Source organism: Alosa alosa, chromosome 13 (genome assembly GCF_017589495.1).
Source record: "Alosa alosa isolate M-15738 ecotype Scorff River chromosome 13, AALO_Geno_1.1, whole genome shotgun sequence".
In the NCBI taxonomy this organism is placed as follows: domain Eukaryota; kingdom Metazoa; phylum Chordata; class Actinopteri; order Clupeiformes; family Clupeidae; genus Alosa; species Alosa alosa.
The window spans coordinates 22,402,367-22,422,989 of NC_063201.1; the positions used below are offsets into that span (position 1 = coordinate 22,402,367).

The 20,623-nt window shown below is 44.7% G+C and overlaps 1 protein-coding gene across 5 annotated transcripts in view; it reads right to left on the reverse strand.

The window, feature by feature from the left end:
* tsnare1 (T-SNARE Domain Containing 1) overlaps positions 1-20,623 on the reverse strand; it is a 144,695-nt gene that overhangs the window by 69,151 nt on the left and 54,921 nt on the right. For all 5 annotated transcript variants that reach the window (XM_048262095.1, XM_048262096.1, XM_048262098.1 and 2 more), the window contains exons 5-8: positions 13,072-13,162; positions 12,785-12,859; positions 11,996-12,058; positions 7,231-7,383 (exon numbers count right to left, since the gene is read on the reverse strand). In XM_048262095.1, coding sequence (XP_048118052.1) covers positions 7,231-7,383; positions 11,996-12,058; positions 12,785-12,859; positions 13,072-13,155 — 375 coding nt within the window. In that variant the 5' untranslated portion in view covers positions 13,156-13,162. The remainder of the gene's footprint in view (positions 1-7,230; positions 7,384-11,995; positions 12,059-12,784; positions 12,860-13,071; positions 13,163-20,623) is intronic.

Here is a 20,623-nt window from a genome sequence, read left to right on the forward strand (position 1 = left end):
ACACATCTGCACACACAGTACTCACATATCCACACACACACATCCATACACACACACTCACACATGCACAAACACACACATCCACACACACATAGTTATTCACATCCCCTCAGATCATCTGGTGTTGTTCCGCTCCTCTCTCTCTCTCCCTCCATCTCTCTCTCTCTCTGTCTCTCTCCCTCTCTTTTTCTCTCTCTCTCTGTGTCCCTCTCCCTGCAGATACGCGTGTGTGTGTGTGTGTGTGTGTGTGTGTGTGTGCAGCTGATATGAGATGCTTCTCGTGTCTTGCGGTGGCCCACAGGCGGAGGGCAGCAGGACACAGTGTCACTGCCACAGCACAAAAACTGTTAAGCAGATTTACGCACACGCATACAACACACACACACACACACACACACACACACACACGCACACACACACACACACAGACACACACACACGGCACTTCAAAAAAGTGATGACATTTCCCCCGCAACTGCCAGCAAAGGGCTTAAGCCCAGGATGTCTCTCTCTGCCCTTGTTGAATAAATGGTTTATAATGTAAAATCAAATGTTCCCCCTGCAGACACAGCCCAAGGACCCCAACACTCATGTGCATAAAAAGTTGCTAGTTTACGGGGACGCTGGCGAGACACGCCGCTCCGTCTGGCATCATGTTTTTGTTTGTTTTTATGTAATGTTTGTAATTTTATGTAATGTTCTGTTTATTTTTTGTATTTTTTGTCTAGTTAAATGCATTCTCTCTTTATTTGCGTTATTTTTTGGTAGTTTTTGTGTTATTCTTAGTCCTTTTTAGTCCGGCTGATGACATTAAGTCAACTTAACGTTAAAGTCCATTGGGCTGAGGACCTAGCCATGGCTAATCGTTGACGTTGCCTTTTTTCCTGGGCCTCTGGTAGCATACTCCATCCGTGAAAGGCGCTGCGCTTCGGAAAGGGATTTCTCAGGACGGTTGTGGTGGACCTCTGTGAGAGATGTGCCGCTGCCGCGACCACTGGATTGACCTGTGAGCTGCCATGCACTGCTGCCTGGAGTCTGGATTGAGTAACGTTAACGTTAGAAGCAAGTTTGAAGAACTCTGATGACAGCGATCTCACTGAACAACAAACGGTCGCTGTCTATGTCCACCGAGTTGCTGATCTGTAGGATCACCTACGACTTCAGACTGTTCATTGCTTCCAGTGCTCTCCAGACTGCCAGGATAACGTTAAATCCTCCGGGTTGGACACAGCTGTGCGCCTTCATCATTGCCGTTGGACTATTCAGCCGGTTAACTAGATGCAACCAACTGGACTAAATTAACATGAGTTTTCTTTTAAAAATGTCTTATTAATTATTTATTTTAGTATTTGTTTTTTGTTTGATTGTTTGTTTGTTTGTTGTCCGTATGTTTCACATGTTGTATTTTTCATGTTTCACGCGTCACAGGTACGCTGGCGATTACGCCACTCAGTTAGGCATTTTTGTTATTTGTTTGTTTGTGTCTTGTGTGTGAAGCACTTTTGTTGCACTTTGTGCATAGAAAAAATGCTCTTCATGTTTGTCTGTAAGCACTTTGTGCTTAATGCTTTAAAAAAAGTGCTATATAAATAATAATAATAATAATTATTATTATTATTATTATTATAAACAGTGTGTGTGTGTGTGTGTGTGTGTGTGTGTGTGTGTGTGTGTGTGTGTGTGTGGTGTGTGTGTGGTGTGTGTGTGTGTGTGTGTGTCTACTTAAGTCTGTGTGACACCGAGTTTCTGCCACACAACAAACACTTGGATGTGGGAGCATGAGAATGAGAAAGTCGGTAATTCCTCTTGATCTGTGCATGATGTGGTTGTTCCTACTGTATGTGTCTTAAAGATCTGTGTAGGAACATTGATCTTTGCATGATGTGGTTGTTCCTATGTATCTTAAAGCTTTGTGTATCAGTATTGTGTATGTATAATATACATACACAATACTAAAACACATATTATGTGTTTGTGTTTTTGCATCTGGGAGCTTTGTGTGTGTGAACACTGTATATGTCTGGGTTTTAACAGGGATTTATTTTCATTCAGAATAACTCAGCTTTGTGTAACAACATCAAGGCACAGAGTGAAACGAACAAACAAACAAACCCACCACCAAAACAAACAGAGAGGCGTAACTAAACACAGAGATCTGTGTTTGCTGAGGGAGCAAATCTCCCAGGCACACCTGTGACGTAACCCACAGGGACCCAGACTCCACATCAAACACCATTAGCCATCTTTCTTCTCACAACCTGTTTACAGTGTGTTTTTCAACTGATAATTGCATTTGTTTGTTTATTCTGCAAGTGTGTGTGTGTGTGTGTGTGTGTGTGTGTGTGTGTGTGTGTGTGTGTGTGTGTGTGTGTGTGAGTGTGTTTGTGTGTGTGTGTGTGCAAGGGATGATATAATATATATGAAATTTATTTGCCAGAGCTCAGGTTACTAAAATAATTGAATTGTAAGCCATAGTAATTGGAATGAGATGAAGGTAGAGTAATGAATTTTTTGTCATTTTTTTTTCAATCCATTTTCATGTGGACAGATGTTGCTTCTGCAGGATTAGTCAAGAATACATCAAAATGACACAATGATGGCAATGTTGATGCTGATTAGACAAGCAGAAGATCTTGTTGGTGTTATACATGACCATATAAACAAACAAACATGGAAGTCATTAAGTTTACTGATGATACCTTCGATGGATTTATTACATGCACAGAAAAGCACTTGCTACCAGATGTTTTGGAACCAGAGTGGAGTCTCTACGGCACCCCAAACCCTCACCCCCTACACACACACCACACACACACACTCAAACATGCACACACACATGCAGACACATACACATCCTTTACCATTTACCTGCACCAGGATTACTTTTCATGAGTGAAGGGCAAATTGTGATAAGATAAAGTCTGTTGGTAGGACATACACGTTTTTATGGATGTGTGTGTGTGTGTGTGTGTGTGTGTGTGTGTGTGTGTGTGTGTGTGTGTGTGTGTGTGTGTGTGTGTGTGTGTGTGTGTGAGTGAGTGAGTGAGTGAGTGAGTGAGTGAGTGAGTGTGTGTGTGTGTGAGTGAGTGTGTGTGTGTGTGTGTGTGAGTGAGTGAGTGTGTGTGTGTGTGTGTGTGTGTGTGTGTGTGTGTGTGTGTGTGTGTGTGTCCAGGTGTTATATTCAGATTCCCCTTGCACTCCGTCCTCTGCTGTGCCCTCCATGCCTTTCTTTATGTCTGTTTTATGAATTCATTTTGAGATGATTGCCTCGGCCAAATGGCTTAATGTGTTGCTCCAGGTGACTCTATAATAGTTGTGTCTAATAGTGCCTGTAGCTCTATCCCAATTTGATCTTTAAATCTTTTATCTACCCTGGGGGTTTCACACTCCTTTACACACACTCTCTCTTTCTCTCTCTCTCTCTCTCTTCTGTGTGTGTGTGTGTGTGTGTGTGTGTGTGTGTGTGTGTGTGTGTGTGTGTGTGTGTGTGTGTGTGTGTGTGTGTGTGTGTGTGTGTTATATGTGGACAGCGCACCTAAATTCAATTAGCCATCCCTGCACTGTCCCTGTTACTCCCTTAGCGCTCCCACTTTAGAGCAGTCAGATCTCCAGATCCATACAGTAGAGTCCTGTGACCCACAGTGTCCTCATCACTTTCCTGTCACACAACCTCACAACTTTTATTTCTCTCTCTCTCTCCCTCTCTCTCTCTGTCTTTCCCTTCATCCGTCACTCAATCTCTCTCTCTACTTACCCCCCATCTCTCCACCTACCCCTCTCTCTCTCCCTTCATCCGTCTCTCTCTCTCCCTTCATATTCTGTCCATCTAACCCCCTCTCTCTTTCTCTTCATCTCCTTCTCCCCCTCTGTCCATCTCTCCCTCATATTCTTTCTCTCTCCCTCTCTCTCTCCACCTGCTGAGTGTGCAGACATGCCGAGGCAAACCAGCCTAACCAACTTTTCTCTTTTTTTCAGAGACAGAGAGAGAAAGGAGCTGATAGCATTTTTCACGGATAACACACACTACAGCCTCCCCTGAGATGGAGATGACGAGGGAAGGGGGGGGGGGGTTACAGCCATGGAGAGAGAGGAAAAAGAGAAGGAGAGAGAGAGCAAAAGAGAGAGAGAGAGAGAGAGAGAGAGAGAGAGAGAGAGAAATGAGGGGGATTTGTATCCAAACATGGTTGATTTAGATGAATGGAGTTGGCTGAGGAAGACAGTGGAACTGCGAGTCAGAGAGAGGAGCGGTGGCAGATATGATCAGGCTTTCTGGGCAACACCGTCTGCTTCCCCACACCCCACCCCACCCATCGCCACTGGCCCTGGACAGTGCCCATCTGCCAAGCCTGCCAACCTCTCAGCACTGCCACCAATCCCCCATCTCTACCAGCTTCGCCCGCACGCCTCTTGCCATCTTCTGTCAATTCTCATCTCAGTCAGTCCTCTGTAAGACCAAACTAGCGCTACATCCATCCGCCATTTTTTATCAGTCTACCCATGTATCCATCCACCCAGTCATGCATACACACATTCCTTCATTCCCCCTGAGAGCACAAATAGCACTATTAGCAATCAAGCTAACAGCATGCTGCCGAGCTACCAAGTATAATAGCTATTTAGCTGCTGTAACCTTGCAAACATTGCCACAGAGATGTAATGGCAAAACATTACAGTATACGATATCCAAATCATACAGTCATGCAAACATACTGCAAAGGTATCCATACATCATAGGGCCCTGTGAACATCATAGGGCCCTGTACACTCCCCCTGTAATCAGATACCATGCTGTGTATATTACAGTGTATGTTCAATATAATGAAGGCAAAGTTGATCTGAATATGCCGAGTCCTACTGTGACAGGCTTATGAACGAAGAGGTCCCTTCTCTGTCATGTTGTCAGATGGTGAGAGGCGAGATGAGACCAGAGATAGCTACATGCATGGGCAAGAGAGTGCTGAGGTTCAGACAGCCTTATTGGAACAGTTTCATCGCAACACTTGGCTTTTTTCCCCCTTTTTCCCCTCTCTTCTAAATTTAATTAGTTTGTGAATGTCAGCACTATAATGGGCTGTCGGCTGAAGGACAGCCGGCGCCTGTAAGCCATCTCCATATGCACGGAATACGACATTAATGAGTCAAATCATCCGCACAGCAACGCACAGAATCCATTTTGTGTTTAGAAAGACATCAGGTATGGAGCCCATACCATTCCAGAACAACAGAAGGACTTCCTATTGAAAGAAAACATCAAGTCATTTTATTGATCGCAAAAATCAAGCAAGGTGTGTTTTGAATAAAAAAAGGGTTGAACCAATAGAATGGTCCACAGGGTGGCTGCATGACCTCATTGTGTGTTGCCACACATCTGTCAGAATGCACATCTGTCTGCCGGCGAACTGTGTGTGTATGTGTGTGTGTTTGTGTGAGTGTACTGTATGTGAGTTTGTATGTTTGTTTGTGTCTGTGTGTGTGTGTGTGTGGGGGGGTCTGTTGCAGCTGCTCGGCCTGTAAACCAAACAGAATGAAATCCAGCAGACAGCCTGCACTGTGTATTTTTTTTAAACATAAAAAAAAAAACTTTGGCATAAAAGCCTTGAAGCCGTATGCTGACCGCACAGTGTGTGAAGCAAACAAAAACAAAAACAACAAACAGCTCCATCAAAGCAGACAGTAATTGGCTTGACTGTTCAAACTGCTGAAGGATGCTTATTTGATAACAGTGAGTTATACCATCAGGATACAAAAAAAAACACACTGGGCCTTTGGCTTTGGAATGCCTAAAGCTGAGAGAAATATGGGCCGATATAGATACATGTGGACAGATGTTGTATAGTCAAGAGATGTTGAGTTGGTCATAGGGTGGGAAAAGGGATAGTTATTCTATTCAGTTATTCTATTTTCCAAGTGTCTATTTTACTCAGCCGGGCTACACTGGGGACACAACTGAAGTGTTCCATTTGCGGAGCAAAAAATATGCTTTTTATTTTTATTTTTAGATCATAAAGACTGGTCTAATTTCTTGAATGTGTTCAATGGGAGCTGATTGTTGCAGCATAACACTTCAGTTGCACTCCCCCTGTAGTCATGACCGGGTCATCAGAATCCAGGAAGTGATATGATCGCCCAGTGTAATGAGTAACAAAAGTGTAGTGCAGGGTTGAGTGGAGATGGAGTAAAGTAATGCAGTGTAGTGCAGAGCTGAGTAGAATAGAGATGGATTAGAGTTGTGCAGTGTAGTACAGAGTTGAGTAGAGATGAAGTAAAGTAGTGCAGTGGAGTGCAGAGTTGAGTAGAGATGGATTAAAGTAGTGCAGTGTAGTGCAGAGTTGAGTAGAGATGGATTAAAGGAGTACTGTACAGTGTAGTGCAGTAGAATAGAGATGTAAAGTAGAAGTAGAAGAGTAAAGTAGAATAGAGATGGATCAGAGTAGAGTATAGTGTAGAGTAGAGGTGAAGTCGAGCAGAGTAGAGAGGAGAGGAGATGGCCTGTCTCTTACACATTTGACAGTAGGCATATTAAGTAAGCAGATGGCTCTGATGGCGATGACGCCTCCTGATCCTGATGGATAACTTGGGCACAGTGTGAGAGGTCTGATGGGCAGCGCTGCTATCGGGAGCCAGCAGACTGAAACAGTGGGCAGCCAGTAATAGTGACATGCTTTTAGCTGCCTGCTCAGCCAGCACTTCACAGTGATGGAGACCAACTTCAGTGGGCAGATATGTCATATAAGGCAGCTTCTGTTTCCCTATGGAGAGACGTGTGTGTGAGATGTGTGTGTGAGTGATGTGTAAGTGTGTGCGTGTGATGTGTAAGTGTGTGTGTGAGATGTGTATGTGGGTGATGTGTATGAGATGTGTGACGTGTTGGTAAGATGTGTTGTGAGGTGTGTGTGTGTATGTGAGATGTGTGTGAGATAAAGTTGAAGTTGACTTGTGTTTAGCAGACATTTTTATCCTAAGTGAAACAAAATCACAATGAAGGATTCAGGAATCGAACCCATGCTGACCAATTGTCTGTGTGTGTGGTATGTGTGTGTGTGCCAGCGTGTATGGGGCTGTGTGTGTGTGTGTGTGTGTGTGTGTGTGTGTTGTGTGTGTGTGTGGGGCCCTTACCTCGATCTGCAGCAACGCCTCTTCCCTCTGTCCCTCTGCCTGTGTGTGTGTGTGTGTGTGTGTGTGTGTGTGTGTGTGTGTGTGTGTGTGTGTGTGTGTGTGTGGGGCCCTTACCTCGATCTGCAGCAGCGCTTCCTCTCTCTGCCGTAGGGCCTCCACGTCCTCCTCACTGATCTCCGACAGGAAGGCCTGCTCACCCTCGGTCCCTCCGGCCGTGCCGAACAACGCCCCCTCCTCACTTAGCTCCGTAAATGGCGTCTGTGGACTCTACAACACACAGGGACACACACACAGACACACAGCTATAAACCCACCCACCAGTAAATGGATGAATCAAACCGGTTTCATAACAGTACCAGCAGCATCATCAGCAGTCATCTCGACTCCCTCTGTACACGACATAATTATCTCAAACTAAATGTAGAAGTCAGTCAGACAAACAACAGAAGTAAAAAGACTCATTGTATTGTCATTGTAAGAAACATGTGGGGGGAGTTTCTGCCTGACAAACAAACAAACAGACACACACACACACAAACAAACAGACACACACACACACACACACACACACACACACAGACACACACAGCAGGCGCACATCACTGTTCTTCTGTTGTTAGTTGTGAGCGCTAGGCAGTGGCTATTCATTGCCTGCGCAGCGTCGTGTCGTGTTGTGTTGTGTGGCGTAGGATCTGGTTTCGCCCGAGCGCTGCCGCTGTGCTGATATGTGGGAGAGGGTCAGTGCGAGAGCAGAGCATTGGTCTGTTAATTTTTCTAATTGCATATGTATGTATGGCGGTGGTGGGGGCCACCGAGGCACGTATAGTTTCAGCACTCCCGAGCATGACTCACCCCGCCAGTCCAGTACCACAGAGAGAGTGATACAGAGGTGATTTCTCTCTCCCTCTCTCTCTCTCTACTCACTTTCAATCTCTCTATCCCTCTTTCCCCTCTTGAACTCTCAATATTTGCTGATTTCTCCCCTCTTTCAGATACTCCTTTCTTTCTTTCTTGCCAATTCTCTCTTATTTCTTTCTCTACTACTGTAACTTCCCTCTGTCTTCTAACTCTCTCTCTCTCTTTCTCTGTCTTTCAGTGTAATGCTGAAAAGAGAGTTTGAGTGCTTTGAAGGTTGCCTTTGCGAAGGCCCATGTTGTAAAAGGGCGGCCCACTCATTGCAAATAGCATTGTTTATCTGCACATAAACACAGCTACTTTGTCGAGAGGCATTGGCTCCTTCCACAAGCGGTGGCCTCTAAAATTGAGCTATGGCCCTTGTGGTGGTGCCAGTGGCCAGCCCATTGGCTCGGGAGAGGTCATTTAAAAAGGAAACTTCTTTCTCTTCTCGCAAATGTCTCCAAAACAATGTGGCATTTCTCTCCCAATCTGTTTGGCAGCAAATGAGGGGTAACCTTTTTCAGAGTGAACCTGCAGAATGAATTGCTGTCGAACATGTACTTATTCACTCAAGCGGAAGAAAACGATACCCCAGCAAGACAAAGTGTGGAGTGGGCAACCATTTTCCATGGTTTGTATTTATGTTTAGGCCATCAGGCCATATGTATGTTTTAATTTCTAGCACCTATCTCCAGTGTCATAAATAATAAGAGGGCATAGAGGGGGTCACACAAGGTAGAAAGCATCAGTGAGACAAAACAAAGCATAAAAAATGAGTTCCTGCAGCAGGACTGCAATCTCTGAGAGTCCCTGAATGATTCCCATTGAGAAAAATCCCCCCTGACGAAAAGTCCCTCTGAGCTCCAGGGACGACTCTCAGATGGAGATAAATCACTCTAATGGGGGAAGACTTCAGGTTAGAGCTCGTATTCATGGATTCCCTTTCTCCTCCAACCAACAATCCTGAGTCAATAAGACATAATCACAGTTACATAAGCCTGCGCTGGCTCCAAAGTCCGCCATTCTAAAAAAAGGCCCTTGATAAAAATTCATTCAGAAGAAATTAAGAATATAAGCCTCTAGCGGTACAGAAATGGATGTGTTACGATTGAAAAAAAGGGGGCATGGAAAAGGTGTGAAAGGGACATGTGCTGCCTTTCATTCATAGTCCTAGTGCTACTGTGAAGAGGCTCTAAATGTAAAAATAGCTCAACTCCACGTCTTCCACAGATGTAAATGAATGCAACACTTATGCACGGCTCGACACACAGCCCTCTGCCACTCTGCTATGTGCAGGCCCAGCTGTATGCATGTGTGCGCATGCGACGCATCCGTATGCATAATGCGGCGCGTGCATGTGTGTAACGCGGCGCATGCATGTGGTCTTGTGACTCTTTTGTGATTTTCTAAGGTAGCTAGGTTGTAGTAGCAGTAGGTGGGATCATTTAGTTCCAAGTATCTTTGCCAAGTGAAATTTGGCCAGAAAGTAAATACTGTAACAGAACTGTGTTCTGATGTCACTTCCTGGCCATTTTGAGATACCTTGCCATTTTGTAAAAACCACCCTAACTGTCTCGTGGACTGTCTTGTTGGTCAAATCTAGTGTGAGAACTCTCTTGTTGGTTAAATCTAGTGTGAGAAACCAGTTTCCATGAAGATTTCCGAAAACATGTAACCTATTTACCTCTTTTACACTCTGTGGCATGCTCATTTTTGTCAATCCCCTGTGAACAGATAGACAGGATCCAAGGTAAAGCAAAAGCCAACGACCAGCCTCTAATGAGCCATACTGTATGAAAAGCTTATCAACATGTCAAAGGCTATTAATCTTACGGTGTTGGATAGCATAACTGGAACAACGGTGATGTGTCAACACCATGAGATGCTGTTTTTTCTTTCATATTTTATATTTAGGGGTTGAATACTGCCATTAATACATAGCCAGATCTGCAGATGTGCATGCTCTGCTATTTTTTACATACTACACCAGAGAGTACGTTTGAGGATGTAAGGCAATGGCAGTTGCCATATGACTGCTCTCTGGTGTGTAACACTGGCTTTCATAACATCTAGCAATCATAAGAGCTACTGTGACATTCAGTGATAATGGTAAAGTGGTTTTTAAAGTAACAGATCTGTAAACTCTGTTAAGAGAGATGACAAACATTTGTTTCTTTTTTTCTTTAATTTATATGTTTTTACGTAGACAGCAGGTGTGTCTTTGATGTATGTACTTACATATCGGCAGTGTTGCCACAGTTACCTTGAAAAAGTAATCTGATTACTGATTTACTCCTTTAAAAAGTAACTTAGTTACTTTACTGATTACTTGATTTCAAAAGTAACTAAGTTAGATTACAAGTTACTTTATTAGTTACTTTCAGCAGCTGCCGACAACACCCCCAAAATAATTCTGTGGAAATGCATGGATTCTAGTTGCTGCTACTGGAAGAAACTGGAATCCATGCATTTCTACTGAATTATTTTTGGAATCTGATCCCTTATCATACCTGTTCATTCTTACTGTCGCCGAATTTATCGCGTGACTAAATTCAAGATGGCTGCAAACGCTAAACTTTGTGAAGATACTGTCTGCATAAATCGTCTTGTAAGTAAACTACCAGTGCTTTTTCAAAGTTCTCAATGTCTCGTTTTAAATGTCAGGGTCCTCGGAAGTCTACCAATGAAGTGTGGAGATACATTGAGCCTCGTAAATGGTGTAAAACAGTGATTTATTTGCATGGCTAGCCCGATGCCGAAGAACCACCATTGAAAAAGCTGTTGGTAGCATCGGCTAACTAGCGCCAGATTTTGGAGTGCAGGGGACAAGCCGAGATGGGCTATGAGACGTTCCCACTCGGTATCATGTTTCAACACACTTTAGGTCAATATCACACCGGAATTCTCCTTTAAGACAGGATGCTTATACAGCACACTCACAGTGCTTGATGTAGGGTTAGCGACTAAGCTCATTTGCATGGATACTGTTTGTAGATATGTAGGCCTACTGTGTCATAAAACAAGCTCAAAATGTACAGAGGAAGTTTTCACGGTAGGCAAAAAACAATGCTAACATTAATTGCCTACACATAATTATTAAGTATTAAGCCCTGTAGATTGTTATCACATCGTTCATTTAAAGGCTCCCAATATACTGTATAGTCACATGATTCCTTGTATTATGTCTCTGAATTGGCCTGTCAATGTGCAGACCCATCAGATTTTACTCGAACAATCTGATAGCTTTACCTGAGTAAGTATAGTGATAATATAGAACTATAAGTGCATTAATGGCACACAGCCCAGGGGCGTTACTGTGTCTTCAATATGTGTCGTAAACAAAAAAAAAACTTATGCTTGTGATCAAGGGCGTAAACAAGAGATCAAAAATGTAAAACTCAGTGGTGGTTCGGGGCTGTCACCCCAAGGGAAATTTTACTGTTAGTAAAAATGCACACTTTCCATCACAAAATAGGGCCTCCACTATGCCTTAAACACACATACATGATCTGTTCACCTATCACCCAGACATCTGCATGAAAAGATTTAACTCACAAGGGAAATGGACATGGCCATAGTTCCCCAAAACACTTTGCTATGTTTTTTCTAAACCAAAATTACATTTCGTGTGGACATCATAGAGTTAAAAAACGGAGAATTAGGGCTATCCGACCAGTGTGTGTTCAGTACAGGAACGAGCACACATGGATGGCAACAGTAATCTGTTTCTTTTCTGTCTGTCTGTCTAATAGGTCACAGTCCACTGGGAAAGCTATCAATGGATAGCGGTTATTATTAGCCTTCCATAACTGCCCCATTTCCAACCCAGCAGCAAGGACAGTGTCTGGAATAATCTTGAATAAGATTTTATTTTGTACATACTGTAGTGTACATATTCATGTCTACCAAATGTCAGGATGAGTACCATGGCTTCACAATGAGACAAAGCCTACAGCTGAAGAGGGTTAGAAAATAAACTCACCATTGCAGACTTCCTGTCTTTCTGTGCTGGAGGGAGTAGAGCCCTCGAACGATCCGCAATTTTCTGATGGAATAGAGAGAATACAGACATGCTAATGGCCTCTTACAGGAGGCACACACGTGAAGTACCCACACAGCCATAGCTGTGGCATTCTCAGTGAATGTTCTTTCATAGGCTAGAATGTTGACATCTTTGGTGTTTTTCACAAACATCAAACACAACATCACAATTGCTTATTCATGAGAACTAAATTACATTATTTACTTACTTATATATTACACAAGATACATGTAGGCTATACAAAGGTTGAGTTTCTAGTTGATAACTTTTAACACTTAATGAACAACTTGCATTCTTGTGCCTCCAACTGCAATAGTGTATCAAAGGTTTGATGACTTCATTACCGAGAATTAAAAATAGAGTCGGCTCTAAATGAACAACATTTTCGTTGTTATCCTTTAACAATGACAAATAAAACTGAACTGAACAGAAACATTCCCAGCTAACAGTAGATTCAAGGTAAGGTTAGAAGGTCAAGATTAGAAGGGATATATAATTTATACATTCTAATGAGAATATATTTGTTTGTATGTGAGTTAGAGTGAACAGAATATCTGGCAGGCTCAACCAAATGAAATGTCCCAAACTTGAGGCGTGACCTTTCGTGCTTACAGCAGATTCACTATGAGATAGAATAAGACAAGGCATGAAAGCATTAAGGAGAATGTATGTGTCTGTATGTGAGTGAGAGTGGACAGTGGAGTCTCTGGGAGGACAATCCGTCTGTACCTTCTGCAGGTCTCCATAGCGCTGCACCGACTCAGACAGTTCTGTCTTCAGCCTGGTCAGCCGCAGTCGGTCTTGCTGCAGACCCAATAAAAAAACAATTACTTCAGATAGATTTCATCTTTGGCTGCACCATAGAGAAGATAAAGGGGTATATAAAGAGTGTATGGTGGTCCTAGAGGAACAAACATAGCTGTGAAAAAAAAAACAGCGGTAATGTACCGGCAATGATGGTAATAATAAACGAAGAATGCATGTGAGTTGAACAAGGTGAAGAGGACAGTAGTTACCCGAGAAGAGCCACTGATGATATCAGATAGCTGTTTGATGAGTTGACTTGTGCTTGTGATGACTTTGTTGGTTTGCTGCTGCATGGAATGTCTGAGAGAGAGAGAGAGAGAGAGAGAGAGAGAGAGAGGGAGGTAAAGAGAGGCTTCAAGGCAGGCCAGTGTTATTCAGGAGCACAAACTAAGGACAAAACACCACCAGAAATTGGCGATAATTTCACACACAGCAGTTTTGTCCAAGCCCACACAGCTGTACCGTGTCCTTCCATTGGACAGATTAGGCCGAGTCAATTAAGGGAATCGATATTAACGACCGTCTGACAGGAGTCGACAGCCTGTGCAATAAGTTCCTGCTTGTCCCATGTAAGCACTGGCCCTAAGATCTCTGCCCTACTTTAGGCACACTGCCAGAGGGGCTTCCTGCCTGGCGTGATGGGAGGGACTTCCTGTGATGTCCTGCCTGCCAATTAATTTAAGATGAGAGATGAGAGGAAGTGCTAGAGTCTGTCTCAACTGGTGTACTTTTGTGAGTACACTTTCATGAAGCACCCTATGTGCACTGTGTGCTTACTGGCAGAGCGCGCAAATTTTAACAGAATAGTATTGTCTTATATCAAACACTAACTCCGTGCACTTCACGGAAATGACGATCGTAACATTTAAATATAACTTTATTTGTGTCCTCAATTCGACAGTGACATGGTCATACTGTGTCAAAACATGAACCGTTTATGTTAACTTGCTTGTACCTCTGTAAAGTGTGTTTTCCACTGCTGCTGCTTCAGCTTTCTCAACCGTGATTACCACAAGTTTGAAAACTTCCTCCCTTCCAGTATTTGGCCAAGATGGCATCCGTTGGGGGCGAAATGTGTCCAGCGTTCCACACTCAGCTTTTTGACCATTATGAGTGCACCATCCGGGGACTTGCAGCACCCTTCGTGTCGTTGGAATTTTCAGTGTTAACACCCTCATGCACTCAAATTAGGTATTGTAAGTGCAGAAGTACGCGATTTGATACACAGTTCTAGTCACAACAATGCTTTGAGGGATACGCAGTGTAGGCGAGCAGCAAATAGCGTACACATAGTGTGTAGTGTAGTGCAGTGTAGTGTAGTTTACACACTTGTGTGCTTAGTGTTTGTGTTTGTATGTGAATGTGTACTGACTGCCGGGGAGTCCTACAGGGGGGAGGTAGACAAACATGGAATGTAGCCAGTTTGTCCATGTCCATGATTATGATTACATCCGTGATGTGTGTGTGTGTGTAACGCCGATCCTGTGTGTGTGTGTGTGTGTGTGTGTGTGTGTGTGTGTGTGTGTGTGTATCAGGAATGACCAAGAGAGAAGCTGTTGTCTATGTCTATGATTATATCTGTCTATGATTCTGTGAATAACTAAAAAGGATAGAAATGTAAGTAATGCTGACGTGTATGTGCGTGTGTGTGTGAAAGTGAAAGACTGACCAAGATAACTAGGAAACCCAGCATTTACACTCATAAGGGGGGCAAAAGGTCAGATAATTCAGACCAAATATAACCTTGCAATACAAAAGCACAGCCCACTTTCTCTCCAGACAGGAGGTCCGTGTAAGAACATTGATTTGGTGTCTGGCTGTGGTGGTGCAGATGGGTCTTAGCCCTAAAGCCTTCCACAGCTTTCCTTTTCCCAGAGAGGAGTGGCGAGTTGAGAGAGAGTGACTGCTGCTGCCACTGCTGCTCCCCGGAGATATGCAGACCTTGTCAGGATCCCAACATGGTCTCAAAATATTGATTTTAAGCTTGTGGTGTGTGTGTGTGTGTGTGTGTGTGTGTGTGTGTGTGTGTGTGTGTGTGTGTGAGTGTGAGTGTGAGTGTGAGTGTGAGTCTGGGGGCGGAATGGGACATCACAGACATCAGTAGTGCATTTGAAGGGGGGGCGTGCTAGTGGCATGTCACTATAAGTCTGTCTGAGGGTGTGTGTTTGTGTGTGTTGTTTTTGTGGGGGAGGTGCTAGTGGCATGTCACTATAAGTCTGTCTGAGGGTGTGTGTTTGTGTGTGTTGTTTTGTAAGGGGCTAGTGGCATGTCACTATAAGTCTGTTGTCTGAGGGTGTGTGTTTGTGTGTGTGTGTGTGTGTGTGGGGGGGGCACATAAGCAGTCAAGTACCCACAGATGGAAGCTGTCACAGGACCATCTGAGAGTAGAGCTGCCCATATACAGACACACACACACACACACACACAGCCTCACCTGGATAGCCATCTCTGTGATCTTTAAACATTTTGAAATAGTGATTAAAGAACAGCTTCACTATCACCGAACATGAGTCATAGCAATCCCTGGGTGTGGTTTGATACAGCCACCTGTGCACACGGTTACATAATGACTTAAAAGCCACAGTGCTACAGTCTCAAGGGTGATGTACTTATACCACAGCGCACTAGTGGGAGAAGAAGCCCCATCCAACTGAATTAAAGTACCTTTGTGTGAGTAGCAGTAGTCTTGTGCGAGCCTCCTGTGTGCCTTCAGTATGTGTGGGCATAATTACACGTACCAGGGAACAGGGGGGTGGATGGGATACATGACAGCAGAGACTGGAGTTAGTGGGCGGCAGTTTTTCTCTCTCTTTCATTCTTTCTTTCTTCAACAGTTCATCTACAGCTTAGCAACAGTCTCCTCTTAACACACACACACACACACACACACACACACACACACACACACACACACAAAACTGTAATGCTAGCCTCTTTTCCTGCAGTCTTAAATCAATTACACAGATCTGTAGAACTTTCATATAGGACTGATAATGAGTTCAAAGTTTCTCCTCAGCAATTTCGTTTCAGCTCTCCCATTTCCGACGGTTAGTTTAAAAAGGCCCTTTTTAGTAGCTCTGAGGGAATTTCTGTGTTGGGAGAAAGAAGAAAAGATCAGCTGATTAGTCATCTCTCTCTCTCTCTCTCTCTCTCTCTCTCTCTCTCTCTCTCTCTCTCTCTCTCTCTGAAGTGTTGGTTGGATCTTCATGTGACCATTTGGACAGTGGCCCTCACAGGGAAAAAAAGATGTGACTTTTACACTTCATCCCCATGACAGTTGAGACTGAGAGCTCATCATTTACTCTATCCAAAGTGATACTTGTCTGTTGATGACCAGGGACATATAAATAACTCACCAGATATTATCCCGTATTCAGGTCTTCTTATGCTCTATTATGCATGATATGAAACTAACGATAACATTTCTTGCAGTGTAATGTGCTGCAAGTTCTCCCTCAACCACGCCCCCTTCTCACTCTCCACTCAATCAATTTCATGGCTCTCAATCTGTCAGCCTATTAGTTCTCCTCACCTGTTCATGGTTTTGAGCTTGTTAAACCACCTTTAAAAGCCTGCTCCAGTCCCCAGTCTTTGTCTGACCTTGTCTTTACCTGACATATGGACTCTGTATTAGTGTGGTACTTCCTACGCATTGTTGTTGTGAACTCCATCGGATTTCTCCAGATTGAGTTAAGTACTTTAATTATCTGAGTTTTGGACTTCCGTGTTTGGTTATCAGTTTTGCCTTGAGATCTCCTGAGTTTTTTTTTTTTAAATCCATGGATTTTGGACGCTGCTTGTTTCTGCCTTTTGCCCTGTGATCTCCTGTGTTTTTGTGCCCTTCTGGATTTTGATACGTCTGTGTCTGAGCTACCTTTTCAAATTAAAACCCGTTTATTGATGTCGGTCTGTGTCAAGAGTCTGAGGGCCAGATGTACTAACGTTTTTGCGCCCACTTCAGGTGTATTTGTTTCAACGTGAATTGTAAAATCCTTACAGGTATGTATGTACGAACAGGCCGCAATGATGTAAAAGCGCAAACTGCCTGTCGCGGGAGCTGAAAGTGGCAGATTGTGTTTTTCATGTCAAGCATATTGAAGGCTGAAGATCAGACCAACAAGATGGCGGCAAACCTCAGCAGATGTTCCAATGGTCCTTTTAAGGACTAGCCAGCTCGCTGAGCTCGCCACTGCGGAGGATGGAGGACCTTCCGGCCCGGCGGGGACCTGTGCAGGCGACCAGCGGGACCAGCCCCTGCACAGCCGGCCCGGCTGATGTCCTTGAAGTGTCCGGCTGGCAGCGGAGAGTTCCGGCTCGGCGCCCGATGTCGATGCTGCCGTCATCCGAGATCTCATCCATAGAGAGCGAAACTCTCTGACGACCTTGGAACACGACCACAGCGGCGGGTTTACACCGCCAGCTACTGAAGAACTTCCAGAGCGTCAGCTGCTGGTCGAGAGTGTGATGGAGTCATAGCTGCTAGTAGGGGAACTTCGGTGCTCCAGCTAATGACCAAGAGGGTAACGTCGACCTGTAGAGCCTTGGGAGCTACCGTTTTGTGGACTGTTTGAAGTTTGAAATGCGACGTTCAATACAAGTTCGCAATTTTTTCACGCTTGTGTGTGTTTCTGTGTGTCCCGAAGCCTGCTGGGAGGGTCGGGGTCTCCATTTCCGCCACAGTGGGAGCATCGTTGTGCTCGAGAGACAGCCTGCTGGGACAAAAAAGTTCTACAAGAGGGCAGCTTTCGAGGAGGGACCTCGACGTGGACTGCTGACCGCCTGGAGATCGGCACACACTGTGGACAGGTGGCAATGGCCACGAGCTGTCACAGTAGCCAGAAGGGGCTACCGAACGTCCAGGGGTTCCAGCGTATCCGGGTTCGCTTTGCAGTGGGACTGTTTGCTGCTGTTTGAGGTTGCAGCTGCACGGGAGAGACCGAGGGCCCTGCTGACACCCACCACCCACGCCTGGCGGTTCTGGTGCTTGTTGGGGGAGAACTGACGGACCGGGCAGCCGAGAGCCCTTCCAGTGGGGGGTTATGGTTGCCTGGGAGGCTTTCCGGTCACTTGGACTAAGCACTGGGACTGACACCCACTTAACCCAGCCGGCGGTGAATGAGCTGTCATTGCCGGGTCTCACAATGGTTGGGGGGGGCTAACGTTGAATGAGTGTCTCCCAGAATGCAGTGAGTGAATGCTATAAAGTGTAATGTCGGTTATAATAGTTTGAAGTTACGTTTAGCATGTTGTGTATTTGTTAGCGTGTTTAGTCTCTTTGGTTGTACCTCATGTGTTTATCCTCGTGTTGTTGTGTGTGTGGTAAACCCTTATTGTGTGTTACATGTCGGCTGAGACTACCCCTGTATTTCTATGTAGTTATCCTAGTATGTCTGATTGTGTCTGAGTCTTCCTGTTCCAATAAATGGCCGTCCTGGCCAAAGGTGAGATCGCTACAATATGCATTCATGGGAGGATCCAGGGGAAAGTGAGAGTTTAGCATAAAAAGATGGGAGGGGAAGAGTAGAGAGCGCCTAATTATGTACTCTGCGGTATGTACAAAGACTGCTCCTGAAAGCGCACGTCTATTCTGCACCTAAATACTTCCGCTTTGTAAAAGCAGGTGTTAATCCAAATTGCAGTTCAATGTGTCAATAAGAGAACATTTCAAAGACAACAGAATCGCTATTTAGAGCACCAGTTGTGTAAGTCTTTTTACTATCAAAAGATAGTAAAAAGAACATTAACTTTTCGTTCAATGTCTTACTTTCACTTTCACGTCATTCACTTGCACGTTCCTACTTGCTAGATTTGATCAATCCTCCATATCCTACATGCATAAGTAATTTGAGTAGAACTACTGATCTTCATTATCTCCCTGCTTGTTGACATGTATGGTATTATTTCATGATCACTAAACGTTTGATTCTTTTTAATGTTGTCATCAGTTAACTTTATTCAACTGTGCTTTGTATGTAGCCATTCAGTCAGTCAGGACGTTTTGTAAATTCGTTTATGGGGCGGGAGAAAGGCAGAAAGGCGCGGCTTTTACACTAAGGATTGAACGATTGATAAATATGACGGAAACTTGGGTCTGACAGCGTTCGCAATCTTGGGTTTGTGCATGACGCTGATAATGCTACGTTCGCAAATGTATGTACATCTGGCCCTGAGTCTGTGACAGTGCTACAATAGCGATTGATTGGAACGTGTTGTGTGAGTTAACATGGTTTGGTTGGCTGCAACACCATGCACACAGCTAGCAAGTCATTATTTCCCCTCGCACGCTGCCACCTGAAGGGAGTCGGGGGCTGCATGGCATTAAGCGGCAGCACCCCATGCTGCGCTGGACCCCTCCGTCCACCCACATATCAGCCCAGCGCTGAGCTGCTCTGCTCCGCTCTGCCTCATCACCATACCGCCTGTGTTAGTCATAATCGCCCACACCGATCTCAAGGGTACACACACACACTCACACTCAGACACACTCACACACACACACACACACACACACACACACACACACACCAATTACCCTGTGTTTTAAATAAAAGATCACATACATGCTCATCATGCCGCCATGCATATTTCTGTCCATTGTGTGTTGAGGGGGTGGTGGGCGGTTGTGCTAGTGGTGGTGAGTGTTGGTCAGCCTAGGGGGTGCAGGCATGGCTTAATTGCCCTCCTGCAGTGTGTACTCCTTGGCAGGCAGTGGACCATAGTAGGCTGTAGCCTCTCTGTCTGTCCCCAGTCCAGATGTACCATTAGGGCCTGGCTCTCTATCCTCCTCCTCCTCCTCCTCCTGTTGCTGCTGCTGCCGTGCAACACACAAGGCTGGGGTGGCCAGGGCACTCACTCATGCAGCATTGTCCCCACAGTTTTGATTATTTCCCATTCAGCTGAAGTATTAGTTTTACGCAAGCTGTACATGAAAGGGGCAGGGTCATGGGGGGCTGAGGGGTGTCAAACATATGAGATAGAGGATCTAAGGAGGTGGTGAGGAGAGGAGAGTAGAGGAGAAAAGAAGAGTGGAGAGGAGAGGAGAAGAGAGGAGGGCTGGTTTGAGGTGGATGTGAAAAGAGAGTCTGTAAGGACGGGGTCAGCTGGAGAACCCCTGTCTGGCACAGAGGACAAAGCAAATTAATTACTATGCAAATGGAATGTGGGCAAGCTAAGAACCAATTAGCTAAAACCACATCTGACGCTAGCCTCTAACAATGAGATAGGCCTGAGAGTGTGTATGCGTGTGTGTTATGGGGGGGGGGGGGGGTGGGGGGTGAGGTGGTGATGGGTTGGGGTGTGATGTCTCTCAATCCTCATCCTGTTCTTTCATTCCCTCCAAATCCACCTGTATAGACCTAACACAATGAGGACATTGTGTGTAACATGACTGTTGTGAATATTATGTTTGAATACAGCATAGAAGATGTGAACTAATAGACTAATCATTGAACATATGACTATGCACTGCAATGCACACAGTTACATACTTGTATTCAAAAGCTCTATGTGAAATACCAAAGCACAGAAACGGACGACACCCACAAAGTCAGCTTATTGTCTTGTATTGTCTAAATGAACACAAACAGTCACACTGGAAGCATGCATATCTTGTGCACTCAAAAATGTACACACATTGCCACAGTTGAAACAGACGTTGTATGCCCAGGCATGCATGCAGCATATGCAAGGGAGATACAGTATGTTGTATGCACACGACATATGTGGTGGAGCTGATAAGCTGTGGGGTGGCAGCAAATAAGC